General features: G+C 34.2%; 1 protein-coding gene across 1 annotated transcript in view; it reads left to right on the forward strand.

Annotated features, from left to right (window-relative positions):
- The window catches only part of BCHE (butyrylcholinesterase), a 58,992-nt gene that overhangs the window by 32,559 nt on the left and 3,241 nt on the right, over positions 1–23,192 (forward strand). The window contains exon 3 of the mRNA XM_059163583.1: positions 18,602–18,768. Within this exon, the coding sequence (XP_059019566.1) occupies positions 18,602–18,768 (167 nt within the window). The remainder of the gene's footprint in view (positions 1–18,601; positions 18,769–23,192) is intronic.

Here is a 23,192-nt window from a genome sequence, read left to right on the forward strand (position 1 = left end):
AGCCCAGACCTCTCCCTTGAACCTCTGGACCTTATATCTGTATCTGTTTGGGTATTTAGTAAAATCATAAACTAAATAGCCATAATTTTCTTGTAATATTCTCCTCACAGGCTTTCTCATCTCAGTTAAGAACAACTCCATTCTTTCCTTTGCCTAAGCCCCAACTATCAGGATCAATGTTGCTGTCTCCCTTTTTATCCTTCCCTGCATCCTGTTTGTTGGTAAATTCTGTCAACTTGACCTTTAGGAATATAACCACTCCAGACTTTCCTTGAAGAGTATATGTTGCTTACAGTGATTAATGCTCATTGCATATCTTTAAATCTAAAATAGTCATAAATAGAGCCTGAGCATTCAGTGATCCTAAGAAATTACTGTGAAATTTATTAAGTATGGCAGTGCTGTTTTAGCTAGGTAAGAATATGTCCATTTCAGGGAGAGGGAACTTCAACTGCAACTTCAACTGCTTAGTTGAAGAATGTAATGTCTGTACTACAGCATAGAACAAATAAATGGAAGGAGTTTAGGACTCTTGACTGTTTCACTGCTATGCCTTTGGCTCAGACCACCATCATCTCTCACATGTATTTTTCCCTCTAACTTTCTGCCTGGTGTTTGTTTTCTTACGTTCACTCTACCTTCATCTCCTCTCAGCACGCTCTCCATTCCACACCTTGCTGTCTCCTTGCTGTTTCCTGAATGGATGGGTCTCCTTCGATACATTTATCCTCTGACCATCCACAGAGTTCTTCCCCACTGATCTCTTTTTGCCTCCTTCTCCAGATATTTGCACAAATATGTCCTTCATTTTCTTAGGTTGTACAAAAGTTATGGGGGCCTTTTCTGATTGTCTTAACATGGTCTCAATTTGCTATGCATTTAACGTTTTCCTTCTCTATACTTTTGTCCTTTTTATGTGTATTATCTAGCAGATTGATTTTATACATCATCTCGATCTCCCACCAATATATAAGATCCAGAAAAATAGAGGTTTTGTTATTTTGTTCAGAACTGTATATCCAGTACCTGTAACATTGTTGGGCACATAATAGATGCCATAGTCAATGAGCAATTGTTCAATAAGTAAAGAAGTAATTCAATGGATTCTTTTCAACTTTGCTAGCACTAAAGCTCTCCAGATCTCTTCCCTTTTCCTTTACTATACCCTCCCCTAAGTAAGCTCTTCTATTTTGAAGATTTTAAACATTATATATATGTTTATTAATTCCATTTGCAGGTCTATAAATGTCTCTGACATGTATAAGTTGTTCAAAAACGTCAATCTTTCCTATCTTTAATTTTTTACTTTTTTCATTCTACATCAGTGAATTCTATCGGTTCAATCTTCAAAATAGATAATTTAATATATATGTTAAATATATAGATAGATAATTTAATATATTTTATATATATATATATATATATATATATATATATATAATATAATATAATTTAGGTCTCATTGTTTCAGATACAAGCCTGTCCTGTACCACCGACGTACCTATTCTGGTTTACTACAATAGCCAGTCTCTCTGATTCCTTCGTTGTCTCTTTATAGTTTATTCTCCTTCTTTATAGTTGAGTTATCTTTTCAAAATGTTAACTGGATCTCATCACTGCCTAGATAATAGCTCTCTAGTGATTTCTTCTTTTATCTAGAATAAAATCTAAATTTCTTATCATTATCTAAAAGGGCGTATGCGACATGTTCTATGGCTGTCTCTATTAAGATTCTCTTTCTGCTTAGTATGCTCCAGCCAACCTTGTGGTCCTCTTGAGATCACTTATTAAAAATGTATGGATAAACAGGCTCTGAGAAGTTGAATAACATCATGCAAATTCAAGCCATTTTTAGAAGTAGACTCTGGTTTTGAAGTTTGTGATTTCAAACCATACATTTTGTGGCCCCTCGGGGTGTTATGTGATAATAGGTGCACGTTGGGGACATTAACTGAATCTGAGAACACAGAGGGTGTCATTGGGGAGGTTAAATGTAGTGAGGTTTCATAATGCTGAAAGAAAAGCAGAATGATAAATGTAGGTGTATATGCAGTGGCAGGGATTTCCAGGCTAGAGCCCAGCAAGGTGTTATGGATGAAAAAATGTGGAGACTTGTGAGTTCATCATGTACCAGCATAGTTAAAACTGAGAATGGATATGTTTGTCAAGGGAGTGGATAGATGCAGAAAGAAAATTTGAGTCAAAGTTATCCCTTGCAAGCCCAGAACCAAATAGCAGTTTGATTTTTAATTTATTACAAACAATTGAATAACCAGGTCTTACTGGCCTCTGGAATATTGGATCACAATGACTGTGACTGTAAAGATAGGGAAGAGGACATACACTTTGATCAAAATCTCTAAGTGAGCATGTGCAATTTTATAAAGCTCTGCAAATAAATCTGAACAACCCCTAAATAGATGTGTCTCCTTATCACTACCGTTTTCTCCTCTCTTATTTCTCTTCCCATTAAGAATCACTGCTTTATAGCATAGGAAACAAACACACCTAAAATATTTTTTTCAAGTTACACAGACAAAATGAAGGTTAATATAATAGAAAATGATGATAGTAACAAAAGATAGATAGCAAAAAAATATGTATTTAAATTAAAAACAATGTCATGGGGGGTGCCTAGCTGGCTCAGTCAATTAAGCATCCAGCTCCTGATTTGGGGTGAGGTCATGATCTCAGGGTCCTGAGACTGAGCCCATGCCAGGCTCCATGCTTAGTAGAGTCTGCTGGAGAGTCTTTGTCCATTTCGCTCACCACCTCCAAGCTTGTTCTCACTGTCTCTCTCTCAAATAAATAAATAAATCTTTTTTTTAAAAGTGCTGTCATGGATAACATTCTCATCAATGTGCAAATAAGATTAAATTACTGGTAAATGCACATCTGAAGGAATGTGTTTTTTAATAAAAAGTTGGGATGAAGATTTTTTTAATTACACATATATTTGAAAGATGAAACACTATTTCATTTTCATTACTTTTTAATTTTAAAATATTAAAAATAAATCACATTAAAAGTTGAAAATCTAAACATACACTGAACTATGGATTTCTTTGTTTTTCACTCCCCTCCAACAAAAAATAACCTTGTTTTGTTGTTGAACTTCCAGCTAACTATAATGGATCAGAAAGAACATGAACATGGCCATTAGAAGAAGATGCAGTTGATGCTGAAGTTCATGTTTACCATATAGTTTCCACAGTGATTCATTCCTCTGGGTCTCTATTTCCCTAATAAACCTACCTCACATCTTTATTGGAAAACCCTGTCCAGTGAGTCATACAGTCATAGGTATTCTACTGTGGAAAGCCTAAAAGAAGCAGGCAAAATGGTTTTGGTGTTGTAGAACAGTGCTGTTATCTTCACTGTTATTATTTGTATCCACTTCATCATCACCCTTGAATTTATTAAATATTTTATCAAGACCCTGGTATGACTCTAAGCATTCTGCATAGATATTTCATGCATTCTTTACAACTAATCTATATAAAATGCATTAATAGCCTTATTTTACAAATAAATTGATGATTGGAGAGTTTAGGCAAATTGCCCAAGGTCACATAGTCAATAACATTTTTCATAAACACTTTTTCTGCCTCATTTCTTGATACCAAAATTGTTTCTAAATTATGGTACCTGAAATAACAGTTTAGAAAACTTTAAACTGTGAGATAAATGTACTGTTGGCAGGGATACTCCCTATCTTCCTTATATAGCTACTATAGAAATATATAGCTTTCCTTATATAGCTACTACTATGTAGAAAATAAACTTTTATCCCACCTCTCAGATTAAGGACATTTTAGGATTTCTAATTTCAAATGTATATTTATTAATTTTGTAAATTTCACAACATATTTATTTCATATTTACATATGGACATAAAATGTTAAAAATAGATTTGATTATAGCAAGATAATTATTTCTGTAGCTCTTAGCAAAGAAACAGCATACAATTTAATAGAGAAAATATTTTTAATTCTTCAGCATTACCTCAAATATTTTTGCATAAAATTCATGAAAAAGTGTCCAAGGAACACTTCCTTTATATTCACAAGTTATTAAATCATACTAGCCAGTAGAAAATAATTATCTTTTTAACTTTTATTATGGTACATCTGCTTTGAATATAAGAAGTAAAATCCTGTGACTGACTTGGCAGCAATTTGCAAGTCGTTCAGAAATTACATTCATCATCATCACTAAGGAAAAGTCTGGAAGGAATTGCCTGAGCTGTATTTAGCATCTATGAGAACTGCACAGTCCACTCTGTTCATCCTTCTCACATTTCCTTTCGTAAGGAAAAACCAGGAAACTATAGCTAAGAAGCAGTACATAAAGTAAGGTTTGCTTTCAATATCCTTCAGCTCACCTCAAACTCTTTTCTATGACTCAATAAATAGCCACTTCTAAATTAGTACATGTTTTTTTCAAAGATGTTTGGTTGCATTCCTTGTCTTTCTTCAAAGACAATATTACTATCTGAATTTTTAATATCTATTACTTTGTTTGTGTATTGTCTATCTCCACAGATTAAAATGAATCTCTGTGATCACAGAACTTCTCAGTCCTATTCACTGATCTTTGTGATCACAGACCTTCTCAGTCCTACTCAATGCTATATCCACTATCCAGAAAGGAGTTCCTGGCAAAAACTGGCAAACAAATTCAAAATAAATAATAATCAGCTTCTTGAAAATAAAATGAGGTTGATATTTTATTGTGGATTTAAAAAATTCAGTAAAACACTATCATGTGATACATCTACAATTAAGAATAACCTTATTGTCTCACAAGTGAAGAGGTTACGTTTAGTCTGGAGGATATATAAAAAAGGGTTCGTTGAGGGGGTCGGTGTATGTGGCTTCAAGTAAAACAAAAATGTGTCATAAAAGAGAGTTTAGATATATTCTATGTGGGCACAAAGCAGAGAACCTTTGGGTAAAATTCATTCAGAGACTATTTTTAACTTAGTATTAAAATAAGAAAAAAAATATATTTCTTTTTGAGAATGAATAAAAAACAACGTTAGTGCCTGGAATTCTAGTAGAGGCTAAATACAGGTCTATTCTATCAAGAAGAGTTAGTAGCAATAGAGTTGTCAGGGGTTAAAATGACCTTCTCCAGAATGTGAGGCACATCCCATTATAAAAAGTGCTCTATTCATTTTAGAGAAAATGAAACACTGCATAGGAGATTAGACAACAGTATTTCAAGAAACCTTTAACATTATTTATCTTTGAGTAAAAAATTAAAAATTATTTAAGCAATACAAAAGTTAGAAAAAATACCCCCAAAACAGTTAATTTAAAAATAGAGAATCATTGATTATAACACTCCAACTGTCCAACTCTACAGTAATAAATAATAAAATATAATACGTTAATGAGAAATAGTTGAAGGTTGAATGAGGCATCATGAAAGTTTTAAATAATGGCAAAAAATGGATAGCATAATTTTGAATTTACTAATTATTGGTCAAATAGTTAATAGAAAACTATTAAAAAATAACATCATAATTTATATAGTAGGTGGCAAACAGGTATTTACTGTTATCTCTGATAAGTTATTAGTTATATATGATAGACTTACTATCATTTAGATCAAAGGTTTTCACCTTTCATTAAAATGAAATAAGATTATTTTATTTACATAACAATTTTAAAGATTAGAAATTCAATATGCTTAGGTGCTTACTTTGGAAAATTCATTAAGCATCATTTGAAGCTCTGTATATATGCATATTGCAATAAAACACAGTTAAATTATTTGTTGTACTGACAGTTTTCTCCAAAAATAATATTAATCGCTGTCTATGTACCTTAATGTAGCACATTTGTTTCTTTTAATTTTCCCTAGAAACAATGCTCCATAAATATGTAACTAAAATCACATATATAGATAATTTTAAATTTTATTTTGCAATGTATTCATCATATTAACTAATTTCTTTCCTTGCACATCAAAAAATTATATTTATACATCTGTACAAAAATTACACTAAATTCCAATACAATCAATGTAATGGTTTACTTACTTAAGCAGGTTCTGGTAAGTAAAATCTTTACCGAGTAACTTTACTGAGCACTGACTATATTAGGCTCATAGAGCTTTTCACTCTAATGGAGGTGATTACTCAAATATAGGGACCTCCAGTGAATAGTGATATAAAGAAAATAACTTTGAATTCAAGAAGAACTATTTGATATGCTCAAACTACCCATTAAGGAAAAAAAATTGCAATAATTATGATTTTGTATAATTTTCTTAGAGCATTTGATTTCCCAAGTCCCTTCTAATGTTTAAGTGTTCCCTTAAAATTAAGCTATTTTAAGACTTATATATGCTACTACAAAACAAAGTTTTCAGGACTTTTTCTTGGCATTTCCTAGGCTTATTCCTGAAACTGTGGGATTGCTGTCATTAACTTTATGGCAGAGACTAGAGCAAACCAACACAAAGAAGAGCAAACTGGTAGAACTTGGAACACTCAAAAGAGAAGCCAATTTGCTTCAAATTTGAGATTATTTTCTATCCATAATTAAGTCCACCCTTTATTAAAATAAGTGCCATTATGGGAAAGTGCCTTTGAACTTTCTACAGACCCTTGGACTATAGCCTCTCTGGGAAATCATGTGAGTTATCCAAATGATAGTGGTTGCCCTAGTGTCACTAGAAAACAAAAATAGTTACAAATATAGTGCATTTTGACACCTGGAAATTAGGCAAGATATCTGGGTGCACTTGCCAAGCTAATAAAAGAGAAAAGAAGAATGAAAAGAAGGAAAGGGGGAGGAAGAGAGGAAGAAAACATTTCTTCTTCTCTCTAAACTTCTGCACAGTGGAGGAAACAATCAACAAAACTAAAAGGCAATGTACGGAATGGGAGAAGATATTTGCAAATGACGTATCTGATAAAGGGTTACTATCCAAAATATACAAGGAACTTACAAAACTCAATACCCAAACATGAATAATAAAAATGGGCAGAAGACATGAACAGATGGCTAACAGACACGTGAAAAGATATTCAATATCACTGATTATCAGGGAAATACAAATCAAAACTACCATGAGATATCACCTCACTCCTGTCGGAATAGCTAAAACCAACAACGCACTAAACAACAGGTGTTGGTGAGGATGCGGAGAAAAGGGAACCATCATACGCTGTTGGTGGGAATGCAAACTGGTGCAGCTACTAGACAAAACAGTATAGAGGTTCCTCAAAAAATTAAAGAGAACTACCCTATGACCCAGCAATTCCACTATTTACCCAAAGGTTATAAAAACAGTGATTCAAAGGGGCACATGCACCCTGATGTTTATAGCAGCATGATCAACAACAGCCAAATTATGGAAAGGGCCCAAATGTCCACCGACCAATGAATCGATAAAGAAGAGGCAGTGTATACATAATGGAATATTACTCAGCCACAAGGAAATAATGATCTCTTGTCATTTGCAACAACATGAGTGGAGCTAGAAATTATTATGCTAAGGAATAAGGCAGACTGAGAAAGACAAATAACATATGATTTCACTCATATATGGAATTTAAGAAACAAAGGGGAAAAAGAGAGAGAGAGAGGGAGGTAAACCAAGAAACAAACTCCTAATCATAGAGAACAAACTGATGGCTATGAGAGGGGAAGTGGGCTGGGGGATGGGTAAACAGATCATGCAGATTAAGGAGGACACTTGCTGAAATGAGCATCAGGTAATGTAGGCAAGTGTTGAATCACTGTATTGTACATCTGAAATGAATATCACCTGTACCCTAATGAACTGGAATTTAAATAAAAACTTTAAAAAATGCTAAGTAAACAAACAATTCAGTCTAAGATTCAGCCCAGTTCCTCCAGCTGGAGAGCTGGAGGAAGCTAAACATTGCCTGGTATTCCTCTTTAACTCTCTAGGTAATTAAGCAATTCCTTCTGTCCAAACAATGCAGAGGACGGAAGAAAGAATAACCTTCCAGCCCATGAAATCTTTGTTCATCCATCACACCATACTTTGACCGGATAGTGAAGATCTTAGAGATCTTCTGTTTAGCAACCTTTTGCCCTTTCAGCTGATGAAAACTGAAGATGAGCAGTGCAACCCAATAAATGGCAACTGGGCATTGGGAACCAATTCATGACTCTAGCCAACTATTTTGGTGAAGTATTTAAGAGAGTGGGTTAAGTCTAATAGCCACTTTGAAATACTAATTGAAATGTAAAAGTTCTTACAAAACAGAAGATGTGTTTGAAAGTGGGCATCTTCTTCCTACTTATAAATTTAGGAAAAGAATACTATACTTCAGCAAAGGTGAAAATGTGGAGGATTTTGGATTAAAAGGAAAAAGATGTTTGAGTTTGAGACATGTTTGAGGCATTTTTTATGTACTCCTACTCTTTTTTCTTAAATATGATTGATTTCAACAGCACTGATAACCAGTGCCAGGTTCTTCGTTAGGGGCTATTTAAAAAAAAAAAAAAAAAAAAAAAAAAAAAAAAAAAAAAGTTTAGACAAGGTCCCTGATACCAGGGAGCACTGAAGAAGTCTCCCTTTACATGCAATATTCAGCAGCTTGACTTTTTAGGATCATGCTTTAGACTGGATGTTTCTTTCCTACTGGCCGGGCATCCACTTTCATAGCACATTATCTAGCTATATTGGGTCATAACTGGTCTTTGCTTATTGCCAGTGCTGAAAGCTCAGCCCATCTTCTGCATACCTTCAGTTACAACAGTTGCTAATTATTCTCAAAGTTAGAAAATGACCTGCAACTAAGCATACCTCATTTCCCTAATGGTATTTATTTCACCGAAATATAATCTGTTCCTTTTTATTAATGCTGAGTGAAAATAAATCTTTATCCCTTTCTTCTTCCATTGGAGGTTGAGCCCATTGATATGTTTTTGCCTTTTGAGTAGATTGGATCGCAGGATCCTACAGTTTACATATTTCCTTTAAGATTCTTCTCTTTTCTTCCCTTCCCCTCCTGTCTCTTCCCTTTCTTCTGGTCTCTCTTTCTCTCATAAAGTTCTGAATTCTTATTTCTCTGTGAGGTTGAGAATATATCCCAATCCACTACTTAGGAATCATGAAATAATAAAAAATTAATAACCAACTTGACCATGGACTCTACCCACACAACAGATTGAGATGCAAGAAGTCATTGTTAGAACATTTCTGAATTACTAACAACTTCTGTGGTGTACTAATACAGTACCCCTCTGGGTACCCAGATTCCTGCCTAGAAAAACAAACCTGTTGAAGTAAGGAAGAAACTTAACAAAGCAATGAATCTAGGGAATTGTTCTTCAATAATTACTTCTCTTATCTCCATGGTTTACAATAGAAATGTCAGGAGATGGAAGGAAGCAAATAACAAAAGTGAATCAGATTTAGATATTTGCATTAAATAGAATTTAAATTGCAAATAATCCTCTTTAAAAAACTCTCTATGCACAACTACATTATTATACACTGCATATTGTTTTAGTAACTAATATTTTTGCCCTTATTGTCTACAGAGGAAAAACAATACAATCATAAACACCTTTCTAAAAAACTACAGTGAGGCCAGATGAGGGGCTAAATGGCCCTTGGGAAAGAGTTGAATTTCAGTCTGTGAACAAGGCTTAGGAGAAACTCATGCATATTGTAACTCCCCCTCAGCTGATGTAGGACTTTGACATCAAATGTATTATTACATTAGGCACTCGAAGAATCAATAAGTTTTCAAGTTTTCAATCTGAGAAGAGTATTATTTATAAGACCTTTTTGTCATCTTAACACAGAAGAATAAAGTTAATTCCTCTCTTCTAACACTGTGAAAATTAGTATTCTATAACTGATACTGAATTAATCCAAAGTGTTTCCAAAATTCTGAAGGCTGTTCATTTAGTTGTTTTAGCAAGCATTTATTGAGCATATACTTTCTGTGCAGGCTTATGATAGATGCTGAATATGCAAAAGTGAGTAAAATGTGATTTGCTCTAAAGCTCAAAATATAGTTAATACATATACAATTTGGCACTTGTATAGTGAGTTTCAATAGGATGATATAAATTAATTTGTATGTGAGTGATATTTGTTCAATTGTTTTGGTACCCCTAATATTCAAGTTGCAGAATACACACACACACACACACACACACACACACACACACACACACATATGTTGGGATTCAGATACACAGAAATAAGCATGATTGTGTGTGTATATGTATATGTATATATCTGCAAAGGAAAATTATTTAAATGATTCCATTTGTCTTTAAAGATTCATCTTAGAAGTTTCTAGGAATCCATAAACTTCAGTATAAGTTTTGTTTTCTACTGTAGTATTTATGCCATTTTACTATAGATATTTTCCTTTTGTTTATTTTTTTTATGTTCAGTTAACCAGCATATTGTACATCATTAGTTTTTGATGTATTGTTCAAGAATTCATTAGTTGCATAAAACACCCAGTGCTCACCACAACATGTGCCCTCCATAATACCCATCACCCAGTTACCTCCCTCCCTCCCACCCCCCGCCCCATAACCTTTAATTTGTTTCCCGGAATCCAAAGTCTTTCATGGTTTGTCTCCCTCTCTGATTTCTTCCCATTTTATAAAACCAATCAATCAACCTAAGATATAGTCTTATAGGTTAAAATAGAGCCAGTATGATTGTATTATTAGTAATGCATTCATGAATTAATAACTAAGTTGCTTGAATAGAATTCAGTGGCCATTTCATTGGTCATATAATTAAGAATAAATGTACAATTAATTAATTTAATTTAAGAAAGTTATCTTTGGGTAGGTTTTAAAGATTGAACAGATTTTACGCACTTGATTAAATGAAACCAGCGATGGTACTTAGTCAAATTTATAAATATATTAGTCACAGAAAATTCCTCTAGAGGGAATCCAAAACTACTTCAAAATGTATTTGAAGTCTATGTTTATCCTAAGTAGTTTCCTGTATACGAAATGAAGCAGCGACCATGATCTTCAGAGAAACAGTATTTTATTTATTCTTTGCTATTTACTAGCATCACTACTTTACCAGTGTCTTCATATTTTTCTGAGACAGATTCTATTATGAATTCATGTTCATCATCATCTTTAAATATAGAGAAAATTTGTTTACTATTTGAAAACTGCTTTGTCTCTTCTTTATATAAATATGTCAAAATAATAGAAGCAACTTGTGAAATTTTCACTGCTGTTATTCCTACTAATCATGATACTAAATAAGTATCTCCTTTTTATTTTATTTTTTGCTCAATTTTGCTCAATTGGTTACTAATTTTCTTCTAAGAATAGTAGATCTGCACATCTCCCTTTTTAAATGTCAGTCTTCTAAGCATAAGCTTATGCTGTCTTTTCTATTATTTTATTTAAATGCTAAACTATTATGGTAAAAAATAATTTACATGTAAGGTACAGGTTAAAACTATCCCACAGTCTCTTACAGATTTATTAAAAATTTATTTGAAGAAGAATTTCATTTTATTTGGCTCCAAATACTAATTTTACCAAAATTGGAGAAAAGGTCATCTTTGAAATATAATTCTCCATGCGGTGGTAGTTTTTAAATGTGAATATTTACTATAGTTAAAGGAAAATTAGATAACTTGAACTATCATTTGTAATGTTTTTTTTTAAATTTTTCTACTCATATTTCTTGCCTAAATACTATAAGTCAGGCACAATTTCAGGTTGTAAACAAAGCTACCAGATGATGGTTTGCATGGAGCTTATGCTTTCTCTTAGTTTGTTCTGGCTGCTATAAAAAAATACTACAGATGTGGTACTTTATAAACAACAGAAATTCATTGCTCACAATTCTGTGAACTATAGCATGATCAGCTTCTGGTGAGGACCCTCTTCCTAATTGATAGCTCCTTCTCACTGTGTCTTCACATGCTAGATGGGACAAAGGTTCCCTTTAAAGCCTCTTTGATAAAGGCACCAATCTCATTCATGATGGCCTGCCCTTATGGCTGAAGTGTCTCCCAAAGTTTCCGACTCCTAATACCATCACCTTATTGGGGAGCACGTAATTTTTCAAGTCATAGCCTTCAATAATGAGGAAAGAGAAAAATTTATGGTTAAAGTCAATTTTTAATATTACTCAGGCATAAAAAATAATTAAATTTCACCACTGACAGCAACATGGATGGAGCTAGAAATTATTATGCTAAGTAAAATAAGTCAGACAGAGCAAGGCAAATACCACATGATTTCATTCATATGTGGGATTTAAGAAACAAACTTATAAACAAAGAGGGGAAAAGAGAGAGAGAGGGTGGCAAACCAAGAAATAGACTCTTAACTCTAGAGAACAAACTGCTGGCTACCAGAGAGAGGTAAGATGGATGGGGGGATGAGTAAAATAGATGATGGGGATTAAGGAGTACACTTGCTAGGATGAGCACCAGATGATGAATGCAAGTTTTGAATCACTATATTGTATTCTTGAAATTAATATTAACTAATTGGAATTTAAATGAAAACTTAAAAAAATATATAAATACAAGGAAATCAAGACTGGCTATTTTAATGGAGTCATCAAGGCAGACCTGTCTGAAAAGATCGTAGGATAAGCATCGAACAAAGAGCTACAATCTGGGAAGGTACAGGTGCTGTGTATCCTATGAATTAATTTATTGCAATGTGTGTATTTTTAAATATCATTTCTGTATTGAAATTTGGAAATTGAGTCACAATTTTGGTATTCCTGTGGAATATTGCATTAGAAAGCTTATGAATCCATTTGGAAGGCAGAGATTCCCTCAAGAAAATAATGGTTAACTACTAAATTCCAACTGTCTACTTCCAATCTGTATTTGGATCTCAAATTTCATATGTGAAGAACTGAATTCTACATATTTTGCTTCAAACATGCTCTTGCAGCAGTTTCTATCTCAGTAATGGCAACTCCATTCATCCTTCCAATTTCTCAGGCCAGAATCCTTAGTGTCATCCTTGCCTTCTCTCTATTTCTACTCCATTGGATAATTGCTAGGACACTGCCTACCTTCAAAATACATTCAAGATCTGACCATTTCTTTCAATTTCTACCACTACCTCCCTGGTTGAAACAACCATCATCTCTCACTTAAATTATTCCCATAGTATCTGTAGACTATTCCCAGAATTCCAGCCAGATGATCTTTTGAAAAATATTAAGTGAGATCTTATCCTTTCTTTGTGCAAACCCTCCAATTATTTCTTCTCTTACTGAGAGTAGACATAAAAATCATACAGTGACCTACAGGTCACTAAATAATGTGGCATCTCTCACTGCTCCAACCTTGCCTGAGACTATCCCCTTCCTGACTAGCTCCACTCTAGCCACACTCTTTCACTCACTTTTCATGGAAAACTCCAGATGCACTTCTGTCTTGTAGACTTTGCTATCTATTCCTTCTGTTGAAATGCTCTTCCTCCAAAACACTGTTTAGCTCATTACTCTCCTTCTTCAAGTCTCCACTTAAAAGTTTTTTGTTTGTTTGTTTGTTTGTTTGTTTCCATTCAAATATTGCAGAGTTTCCCTACCTGGAGGTAACCAAAATCAAGGTTAAGCGCTGACTTTCAGACTTCAAAGTTGGCTCAAGATTCCTGTGTGTGTTTTTTTCTTTTTTTTTTTTAAGATTTTATTTATTCATGAGAGAGAGAGAAAGTGGGAAAGAGAGAGAGCAGGAGGAGGAGCAGAGGAAGAGAGACAAGCAGACTCCACACTAAGTGTAGGGCCCAATGTGGAGCTTGATCTCAGAACCCTGAGATCATAACCTGAGCCAAAACCAAGAGTTGGATGCTAAACTGACTGAGCCATCCAGGTGCCCTGATGTTGGCTCAAGATTTCTGATACCAGTTTCAGATTCAAGGTTACCAGGGCCACCTCACTTGAGACTAGCTGGCTATAAATTGGAGATCTCTAAGGACTTTCTCAGATTTAATCATGCCCTAGAATGATTCACAGAACTCAGGAGGGTTCTATAAATACAACTGGAATTCTGGTATAATGAAAGGATATTTTATAACCATGAGAGACTGTGGACTCTGAGAAACAAACTGAGGATTTTGGAGGGGAGGGAGTGGGGGGTGGGTGAGCCTGGTGGTGCGTATTAACAAGGAAGCACCCAGTTAGGTGCATAAACAATGAATCTTGGAACACTGAAAAAATAAAATTTAAAAAGAAAAAAAAGAACCGGTCTAGGCACCTGGGTGGCTCAGTTGGTTAAACATCTGCCTTTGGCTCAAGTTGTGATCCCAGGGTTCTGGGATTGAGTCCCACATCAGGCTCCTTCCTCATCAGGGAAACAGCTTCTCCCTAATGCCCTCTCCATACTTGTACTCTCTCTCTTTCTCTTTCTCTCAGTCCCTCTCACAAAATAAATAAAATCTTAAAAAAGAAAAAAAAAAAAAAAGAACCCATCCAAAGAAGAGATACTTAAACAAGATCTGGTACTCACAGTATTCCAAAGGTAAAGCTTCTGTAACCTCAGAGATGCGTTACCTTCAGGGCATTAATTGTGGCAATGTGTACATGGAGTATTGCTAGCCTAGGGAAGCTCACCTGAGCTTGAGGTCCAGAGTGTTATTTTAGTGTTATTACATAGGCATAATCAATTAATTTATTAGCCATTGTGATTGAACTCAATCTTCAGCCTCCCCCGCTTCAGGAGGCCACGTTGATATCACCTGACTCAAAGTCCCACCCTTCTAATCGCATGGCTGGTCTTTCTGGTATGGCCGTTCCTTCCCTGAGATTATCAGTGTGAGCAGGCTCACCCTGAATCATACCTTTAGTAAAAGCCATCAGGTGCCCACCATGAGTCATCTTGTTAGCATAAACAATTAGGTACAGTGCAAAATTCCGAAGATTTATGGGCAAAGGCCAATGAAATTCATGATTACACACTCCTTAACCACTGTCCCATCTCTAGCAACTCTTACTAACATATTATATATTTTCCTTATTTGTCTTATTTATAATCTATCTTCTTCAAAGAAAGAAAACTGCAACAGGCAAGAATTCCTATTTTTCGTTATTTTTCTGTGACTTAAATAAGCCTGACATAGTATGCACTCAATATTTGTTGAATGAATAGACGAATTTTGTTTTGACAAATTCAGATTCCCTTACAGCCCCTCTATTCCTTAAATTAAAATATAATTTTATTTAAGTGTGACCTGACATAGAATAGGAATCTATGAATATTTGTATATTTAAGAAATTATCCAATATAATCTGTATTCCCTTAGCCCTCTCAGGATGGTAGAATATTTATCTGGCCTTTCAATTTACAACTACAAATTATGGCTTTATTTTATTAGATTGTAAGGTACACTGAAATATAATCATTGTATACCTTCTTAGATATCAGTGTCTCTGAATTCCTAACAAAAAAAATCTTATTCCTATGTTAGGATTGATGGAAATCCTGGGGTTTATAATCCCAAGAATACTTGATGCATGGAGCTGAATGTATACTACTTCATAAAAGGCATCCTGAGTCAATTAATGTCTTTTTTATTAATCTGTTCATAAAATAAGATATCAAATCTAAGCTCAAATATCAATGACAAGCAGGTAATTTCCTGAAATAGAGATGTTAGGAAAATATTCTGTCTTTTGGTTAAATAAGCTAACAAAACTTTTCAAACTTACATAAGAGAAAAAGTATAATGGATGATCTTTAGACCACTTTTGTATACCACAAAGTAGAACAAAAATTTCATAATAAATATAGAGCAGACATTTTTCTATTTCATGGAAAATTTTAGGTATTACCACTTCAAACTCTTTATTTTGTGACAAGAACAGGAAATACTTTTGATAAATAACAGAGCCAAGATGTTTAAATATACCTTATAATTTTGAGATTAAAATTATATAGTGTTTCAGAATTGTGTATCTGGAAAATGTGTTGTATTTCACAGTCTTTAATTGATACAGATAGAAAGAGAATTATATCTCTTGTTAAGTTTTAAAGTCTTTGAAGATTTCTTCAAATTACAGTAAAATGTTCCATCACTTTAATAGCTATTTCAATCACTTTTTGAAAACGATATCTGCATCTATAGGCAAAGGAATTTTATTATCTCTGAATTGCATTTTGGAATGTCATGAGATACTTTATAGAACAAAGTTTGTCAAATGAACAGGGGCAGTGCCAGTAGTGGTTTGCTCTTGAACTCGAGTACGAGTCAGTTTTGTTCAAGTCACCATTTGCAGAAGCCAGGAAAGAATGAGCAGTTAAAATGGTGCCATAAGTTAATTAGAGTGGAATTAGAAGGAAAGTGGGCAATTTAGGAACATAAGAATTGCTGTACCGAATCAGACCAATGGTTCTCCTGGTTTAATATCCAGCCTCCAGCAGCTGTACTTGTTAGTTTCTAAAGCTTTAAAGGAAAGGGAAAAGACTACATAATTCACCTAGACAAGAGTGCCATCTGTGATCTGGGGAAATTTTCTTCATGACCTCTCTCAAATAATACCCTAAAGCAGGAGGTTTCAATCCTCTTATGATATTGGTTTAGCTTGAATAACGTAGTTATTAATAATTCTTTTCTAATCATCTAATTCCTACATAAAATCAACTAGTCCATCAAGAAGCTATTTATCTCCAAAGCTCCTGAATTCATGTGTGCTTCTATGATGAAATATGAATTTGTGGTTCTTATATGATACAAGTTCTTGATGGCAAAATTTGTTCTAGATAACCGTGCTCAATGAATGCCTATTTCTCCTTCCAAATCTACTGGGTTTACAGACTTGTGGCCAAAAGAAATCTTATATCTGCTATCACTATTACCAACTTTCTGTTACCAATCTACAAAGATATTTGAATAAAGAAGGAATTTGTGTGCTGAACTTTTAGAAAAGTTCAACTGGAGTTTTTCTTACATGTTTTTACTTAAGGTAGAATAAATCTAAGAGAGAGAGGAATGAATTACTTATCCTTATCACTTCAGTCTTCTGTTTATGATAGAAGTAAAAAAGTAGTTTTTAAGTTTTTTTAAGTTTCTTGGTTATTCTGGAAAACCTTCAGGTCAGTATTTCTAAAATGTCATGTTCAAAATAAGCCATTTAGTCAAAAATCCCTCAAGTATAGTAAAAGCCTACAGTTACAGTCTAAACCATTTTCCTAGGCTGTCAGATCTTAATGTGATAACACTAAAATCCTAAAGCTGTAACGCTAACAGGATCTCCTCTATCCTATATTGGAAGAAAACTTGTTTTTTCATTGTCTTTTGACCTAAGATGAACACTCATTAATTGGAACGATGTAATTCTCTTCCCTTTCTCTAGCTTTCCCAACGTCTCTTTCTCGTTCAGTTCCTTATTTACTCTCCTCACTTCAGCTTAAAGCTTTTTCCTTCAGGTAATTTCTTTTCAAATTTAGTGATTATTCCCTCTTCTGACAATTTGTGTCCCTTTGTTTATGTTTGCTTTAGGCTACCATATATTGGTTCTTTGATTTCATGAACGTTCTTCCTCGTAAATTTTCAGGGGGAAAACTATGTTTCCCATGTTTATTTGTATTTCTAGATCTTAGAGCAGTGTTTAGCTCATAATCACAACATAAAAATATATTAAAGGTAAATCAGTAGAATTGGCAATGACTAACTACTTGGAGCCACTTGCAAAATGTTTACTCTTTGAGTTTGTGTTTGTGTGACCGAGGTAACACCATATTATTGAGTGTTACAGAGTTGTAAACAAACCCCAAACTACACATTTCTAAAAAAAAAATAGAATCAAGTGTTTTTGATGTAAAAATCACAATAAAAGATATGGGGAATATCGGCACAAAAAGAGAACATGAGAAAGAAAATCTGAATTGACCTAGCCCATGCCCTTGGGAAATGAAGGAATCCCAAGCTTGATAGCTGGGGCAAAAAGTCAAGGGAGTGAAAGAGAGGAGGGAATTTCTAAGAAACTGTCCCTAATTTCTGTTGGTTGACTCTCGCAAAGACTATCTGAGAGTAAGCTTGAAAATATGAATGGCACCATGTGTGTTAAAGTTTATCTGAACCCACTGGGGAATTATTGAAGCATTTTCATCAGTGAGCAGATCTATAAGAATATAAGATCAACTTAAAAGTGAGATGGAAGGGAATTTCCTATAGTAATGAAGTTACTTGCATAATAGGACATGTAATCAGTCACTAACTCAGGCAGTAATGACAAGGGCAAATAGAATGACATGGAAGCAAGACATTAGTAGAAAAGATAGGGTCTGAGGTAAAGGAAGAAAAGGAGACAAAAGGAACACTGCCCCTTCAAGCATGTTTAAGTGTGAAGAAAACATTAGCATTCTTGAAATAGAAAATATTTTTTTCTCCCTGTTTGTTAAGCAGAAATGCATGTAAAAGTTATTCTTTTTAAATTTGAAGTCTTACACTTGTAATTTAGTGCTTCAAGTTGCTGAAAACATTCTACCCAGTTCATTTTTACTTTACATCATCAAAACAAATCCACATTTCTTTCTGACTTTTTTAAAGCTGTTGTTGGTTTTTGAGAACAATATTCTTTCTCTCTAACAATGATTTCAGTAGAACTATAATATCTCTCTTTAATTTTTTAGAAATCCCGATGGAACCCAGAACAATAGCACAAGATGGCCTGCCTTCAAAAACACTGACCAGAAATATTTAACCTTAAATATAGAGTCACCAAGGATATACACTAAACTACGTGCTCAACAATGCCGATTCTGGACACTATATTTTCCCAAAGTCTTGGAAATGACAGGTGTGTGTTTTTTTAGTATTTCGTCAAATAATTGGCTGTTAATTATGTAAAAGGGAGAAAAGGTAGAGTATCCAAGGCACAGTGACGGTGTTAATCTGTGAATTTACAACTACTTGATTCTTTCACAACTTTCTTCTAGCAAGTTTAGATATTTTTAAGGGCTTACTATAGGACCAGCACTTTAGTAGTAAAATAAAGAAAACTGAGGTAGAGATTTTCCCCTAAAGGAACATAAAACCTAGTAGTGCAACTAAAATAGGGCACTACTTTCTATTCAGCTCATCTTTGTGGAATTAATTAATTAAAAATGAATAAATAAACAAAAAGTAAGCAATGTATAGAATTAAAAATATAATTAAAAATATAGAATGAATTTAATTTATACTCCAAGAGAGGTAAAAACAAATTTATTGAGAAATAGAACTCTTGATTTCTAAGGGAGGGAAAAAAAAAAAAACCTCCAGAATTTAAATATTTAAAAACACAATCCAAATATTTCTAAATATTCTGAGCTTTGAGACATTTATCATGAACACACACATATATTATACAATACAATAAACTAATTTAGTTAACTAATCTTAAGGAAGGGATTCCGTAAGCTTATATAAGGAAATCTAGGAAAATTGGTTCCAATTATAGTGTTATTTCAAAATTCATTAGTAAGAAAATATTTAAATTAACTTGAAGGATCAGCTTGAGTGATCACCTCCACTGTGAGGAAAATGACATACATATCTCATTCACTTGCCAGTTTTAAAATGCCCAGCTGTTTCTAACCCATCTGACTCCTCAGGCCTTGACTTTGCAAGTAAAAGTAATTGACTTTCAGCCATCAGATATATTGCTGCCCGGTTTCCTTAGACTTTACCACTCTGTTCATCATAATACTCTGTAATTTGGGGGCCATGTTAGATATTACAATAGAGTAAATGCTGTAGTTTCCTGTTTAGAGAGGTTGGGGGTTAGTTTCAGGCAAACATGGGCATCTCAGAGCTGTATTTGATTGTTTAATATGCTTTTTAATTATCAGACATTACTCACCAAAATTATAATTATGTACTCCATCTGTTTGGGAGATGTTTCTGATATACCAGTGCTCTGTGTATTACCAAATGTTCTGTGACATAATATATATCCAGAGATGGGTTTCTGCATCCCTTGGCAAAGCTACAGTGCTGTCCTTGTGTTCTCTGGGTGTGCATAACAATGAGGTAACCTGCTTCATCTGCCAAGAGACCAAAAGAGGTACCATTTAACATAACCCAGAATACATGTTTTTAATCTTTACTTAAAATATTTTTAAATGAGAAGGTCATAACTGAGGGGCAATGAAAAGGGGTGGGGAGGATTTTAAATGACCAATTTATTACAAGCCAAACTACTTTTTCTGGTTCAAGCTGCTGTGGTCTGTTGCAATTTATTAGCGGATAGATTAAAATTTAAGTATCAGCAATTTTTGAAGATATACTTCAAAATCCCTATCTCTAAATACTCAGCCGCCATAAAGCGGGTTGAACAAACAAGCTCCCAAGTTTTTGGCTAGCTGCCACTCCTTCTAGGCAGTGCCGAACTCCTTTCTACTTTGAGCAATGCTGAGCTGTATGGAAATAGTAGGCCTTGCTCTGGATTAGTACTGTGCTCTGGGATTGTTCCAAAGTACCTTAAAAACATAATTTTAGCCTTCAGCATTTTTTCAGATAACTCACCCCAAAAAGGTTATATTAAATATATTTTAAAACTGTACAGTAAATGCATGATAAAATTGTTGTAACATCAACACATCCTCATTAATAATAAAAAAAATGTTTTACATTTAAACAGAACAGTTTGGGCACTTGAATGGCTCAGATGGTTTAAGTGCCTATCATAGGCTCAGGCCATGACCCTAGGGTCCTGGGATCAAGTCCTGCATCAGGATCCCAGCTCAGTGGGGAGTCTGCCTCACCCTCTGCCTCTGTCTTTCTCTCTCTGTCTCTCACAAATAAATAAATAAAATCTTTATTACAAAAAATAATAATAATAAATAAACAGAACGAGTTTGAAGTTTTTTTTTTTTTTTTAGATTTTACAAATGAATAATGTAGGGTGATTAAAAAGATTAAGAACACATGTTCTGGGGCGCCTGGGTGGCTCAGTGGGTTAAGCTGCTGCCTTCAGCTCAGGTCATGATCTCAGGGTCCTGGGATCGAGTCCCGCATTGGGCTCTCTGCTCAGCAGGGAGCCTGCTTCCTCCTCTCTCTCTGCCTGCCTCTCTGCCTACTTGTGATCTCTCTCTGTCAAATAAATAAATAAAATCTTAAAAAAAAAAAAAAAAGAACACGTGTTCTTAGCATATTCTGTGTATTTCAAGGTGTAAAACCTCACACATTTCAGTATTGAATATTTTGAGAATTGGGGTTATTCACATGATCTCTGCTGAAGTTCCTATGGAAATGTTACATTTTTTTAAAAAGCAGTTCTATGTGTAAAGGAAAATTTCAGAGGAAAACTATTGACTGGGTTTCTTAAAGGTGGGAATGTTTACCTCACTCAAGATGGAAACCCAATGAGATTTATAAGAACCACTTGAGAAGTAGTTTACATTTAAGCAATAAATGTTCTCAAATAAAATGATCCTTAAGACTTCTTTAAACACAGGAATTCTAGCACTTAAAGTTCAGACTATACTTCAGCATATGCCTGTGATATTAGGGTGTGCACCGGCAAGAAATAAAATGTGCAATATTTGTTTTAAATGTTATCAAATTCAAAATTTTCACTAAAAAATGTAACTGCACAATATTTCACAATTGTTTGAAAAAGAAATAGAGAAATGACCCATTCAATACCAATAAGATATCAGTATTTCTCACTAAAAGTGAAAGAATAAATTAACTTAAAGGAAAAAACCACTTTGACCTCCAACTCCTCCCAGTACAGAAAAATATTAGATCCAGTGGTTTTTCATTTGTTTCATTTTAAAAACAAGCATACATCAAAGATATTGCAGCTTGGTTACAGACCACCACAATAAAGCAAATATTGCAACATAGTGAGTCAAAAATTTTTTACTTGCCCAATCTATACAAAAGGTTTATTTAGTATGTTTCACTAAAAAAAAAAAAAAAAAAAAAAAAGTTATATTTACATGATGCTGTAGTTCAATATGTATGTAGCTGTATTATGCCTAAAAAAAAAAAAATAAGGAACACACTTAATTTAAAGATATTTTATTGCTAAAATGCTAACCATCATCTGAGCTTTCGTTGAGTCATAATATTTTTATTGGTGGAGGGTCTTGCCTGGATGTTCATGGCTCCTACTGATCAGGGCTAATGGTTGCTGAAGGCTAAGGTGGCTGTGGCAATTTCTTCAAATAAGACAATAACGAAGTTTGCACATTGAGTGACCCTTCCTTTCACGAATGATTTTTGCTGTAGCCTGTGATACTGTTTCACTGTTTCATAGCATTTGACCTACAGTAGAACTTCTTCAAAACTAGGGTCAATCCTTTTAAAGCCCACTGCCATGTTATCAACAGAATTTATATAATATTATAAATTCTCTGTTGTCAAATCAACAGTCTTCATAGCATCTTCACAAGGAGTAGATTCCACCTCAAGAAACCACTTTCTTTGTTCATCCAATGGAAGCAACTCCTCATCCTTTAAAGTTTTATTATGAGGTTGCAGCAATTCAAATATGATAACAATGAAAAGATTGAAATATTGCAAGAATTACCAAAATGTGACACAGAGACATGACGTAAGCAAACGCTGTCAAAAAATTGTGTGAATAGGATCTACTTGATGCAGGGTGGCCACCAACTTTCAATTTATTAAAAACGCAGTATTTGGGATGCCTGGGTGGCTCAGTGGGTTAAGCCTCTGCCTTCGGCTCAGGTCATGACCCCAGGGTCCTGGAATCGAGCCCCACTCCTCATCGGGCTTTCTGCTCAGTGGGGAGTCTACTTCCCTTCCTCTCTCTCTGCCTGCCTCTCTGCCTGCTTGTGATCTCTGTCTGTCAAGTAAATAAATAAAATCTTTGAAAAAAATGCAGTATTTGCAAAGCACAATACAGTGAAGTGCCATGGAATGGGTATGCCTGTATGCGAAGTGTTCACCAAACCTCGCCTGAGTTTAGAGCAGTTCATTCCGCAGTAGCAGTCGTGGTTCACTCTCATCCCACACTCAGGATCATAACAGGACAACTAATGCGTTTCTGATCAGCAACATCAAGAATTAGTATTCCTCGGTAACTTTATTAATTGGGTAACATGGGGAAATAAGCAAGTAATGGGAGCAAAAGAGATTTTCAGTGAAATCTCAGAGTACTTGAATTATTTTTTATTATAATGATTAGCACAATTCAAAATCCAATTAATTTTTTCTTCTAATTTTACCTCCATGAATAATTTTGAGTTGAGTCACCTCTCCTGTATT

The sequence above is a fragment of the Mustela lutreola genome, chromosome 2, assembly GCF_030435805.1.
Source record: "Mustela lutreola isolate mMusLut2 chromosome 2, mMusLut2.pri, whole genome shotgun sequence".
Classification (NCBI taxonomy): domain Eukaryota; kingdom Metazoa; phylum Chordata; class Mammalia; order Carnivora; family Mustelidae; genus Mustela; species Mustela lutreola.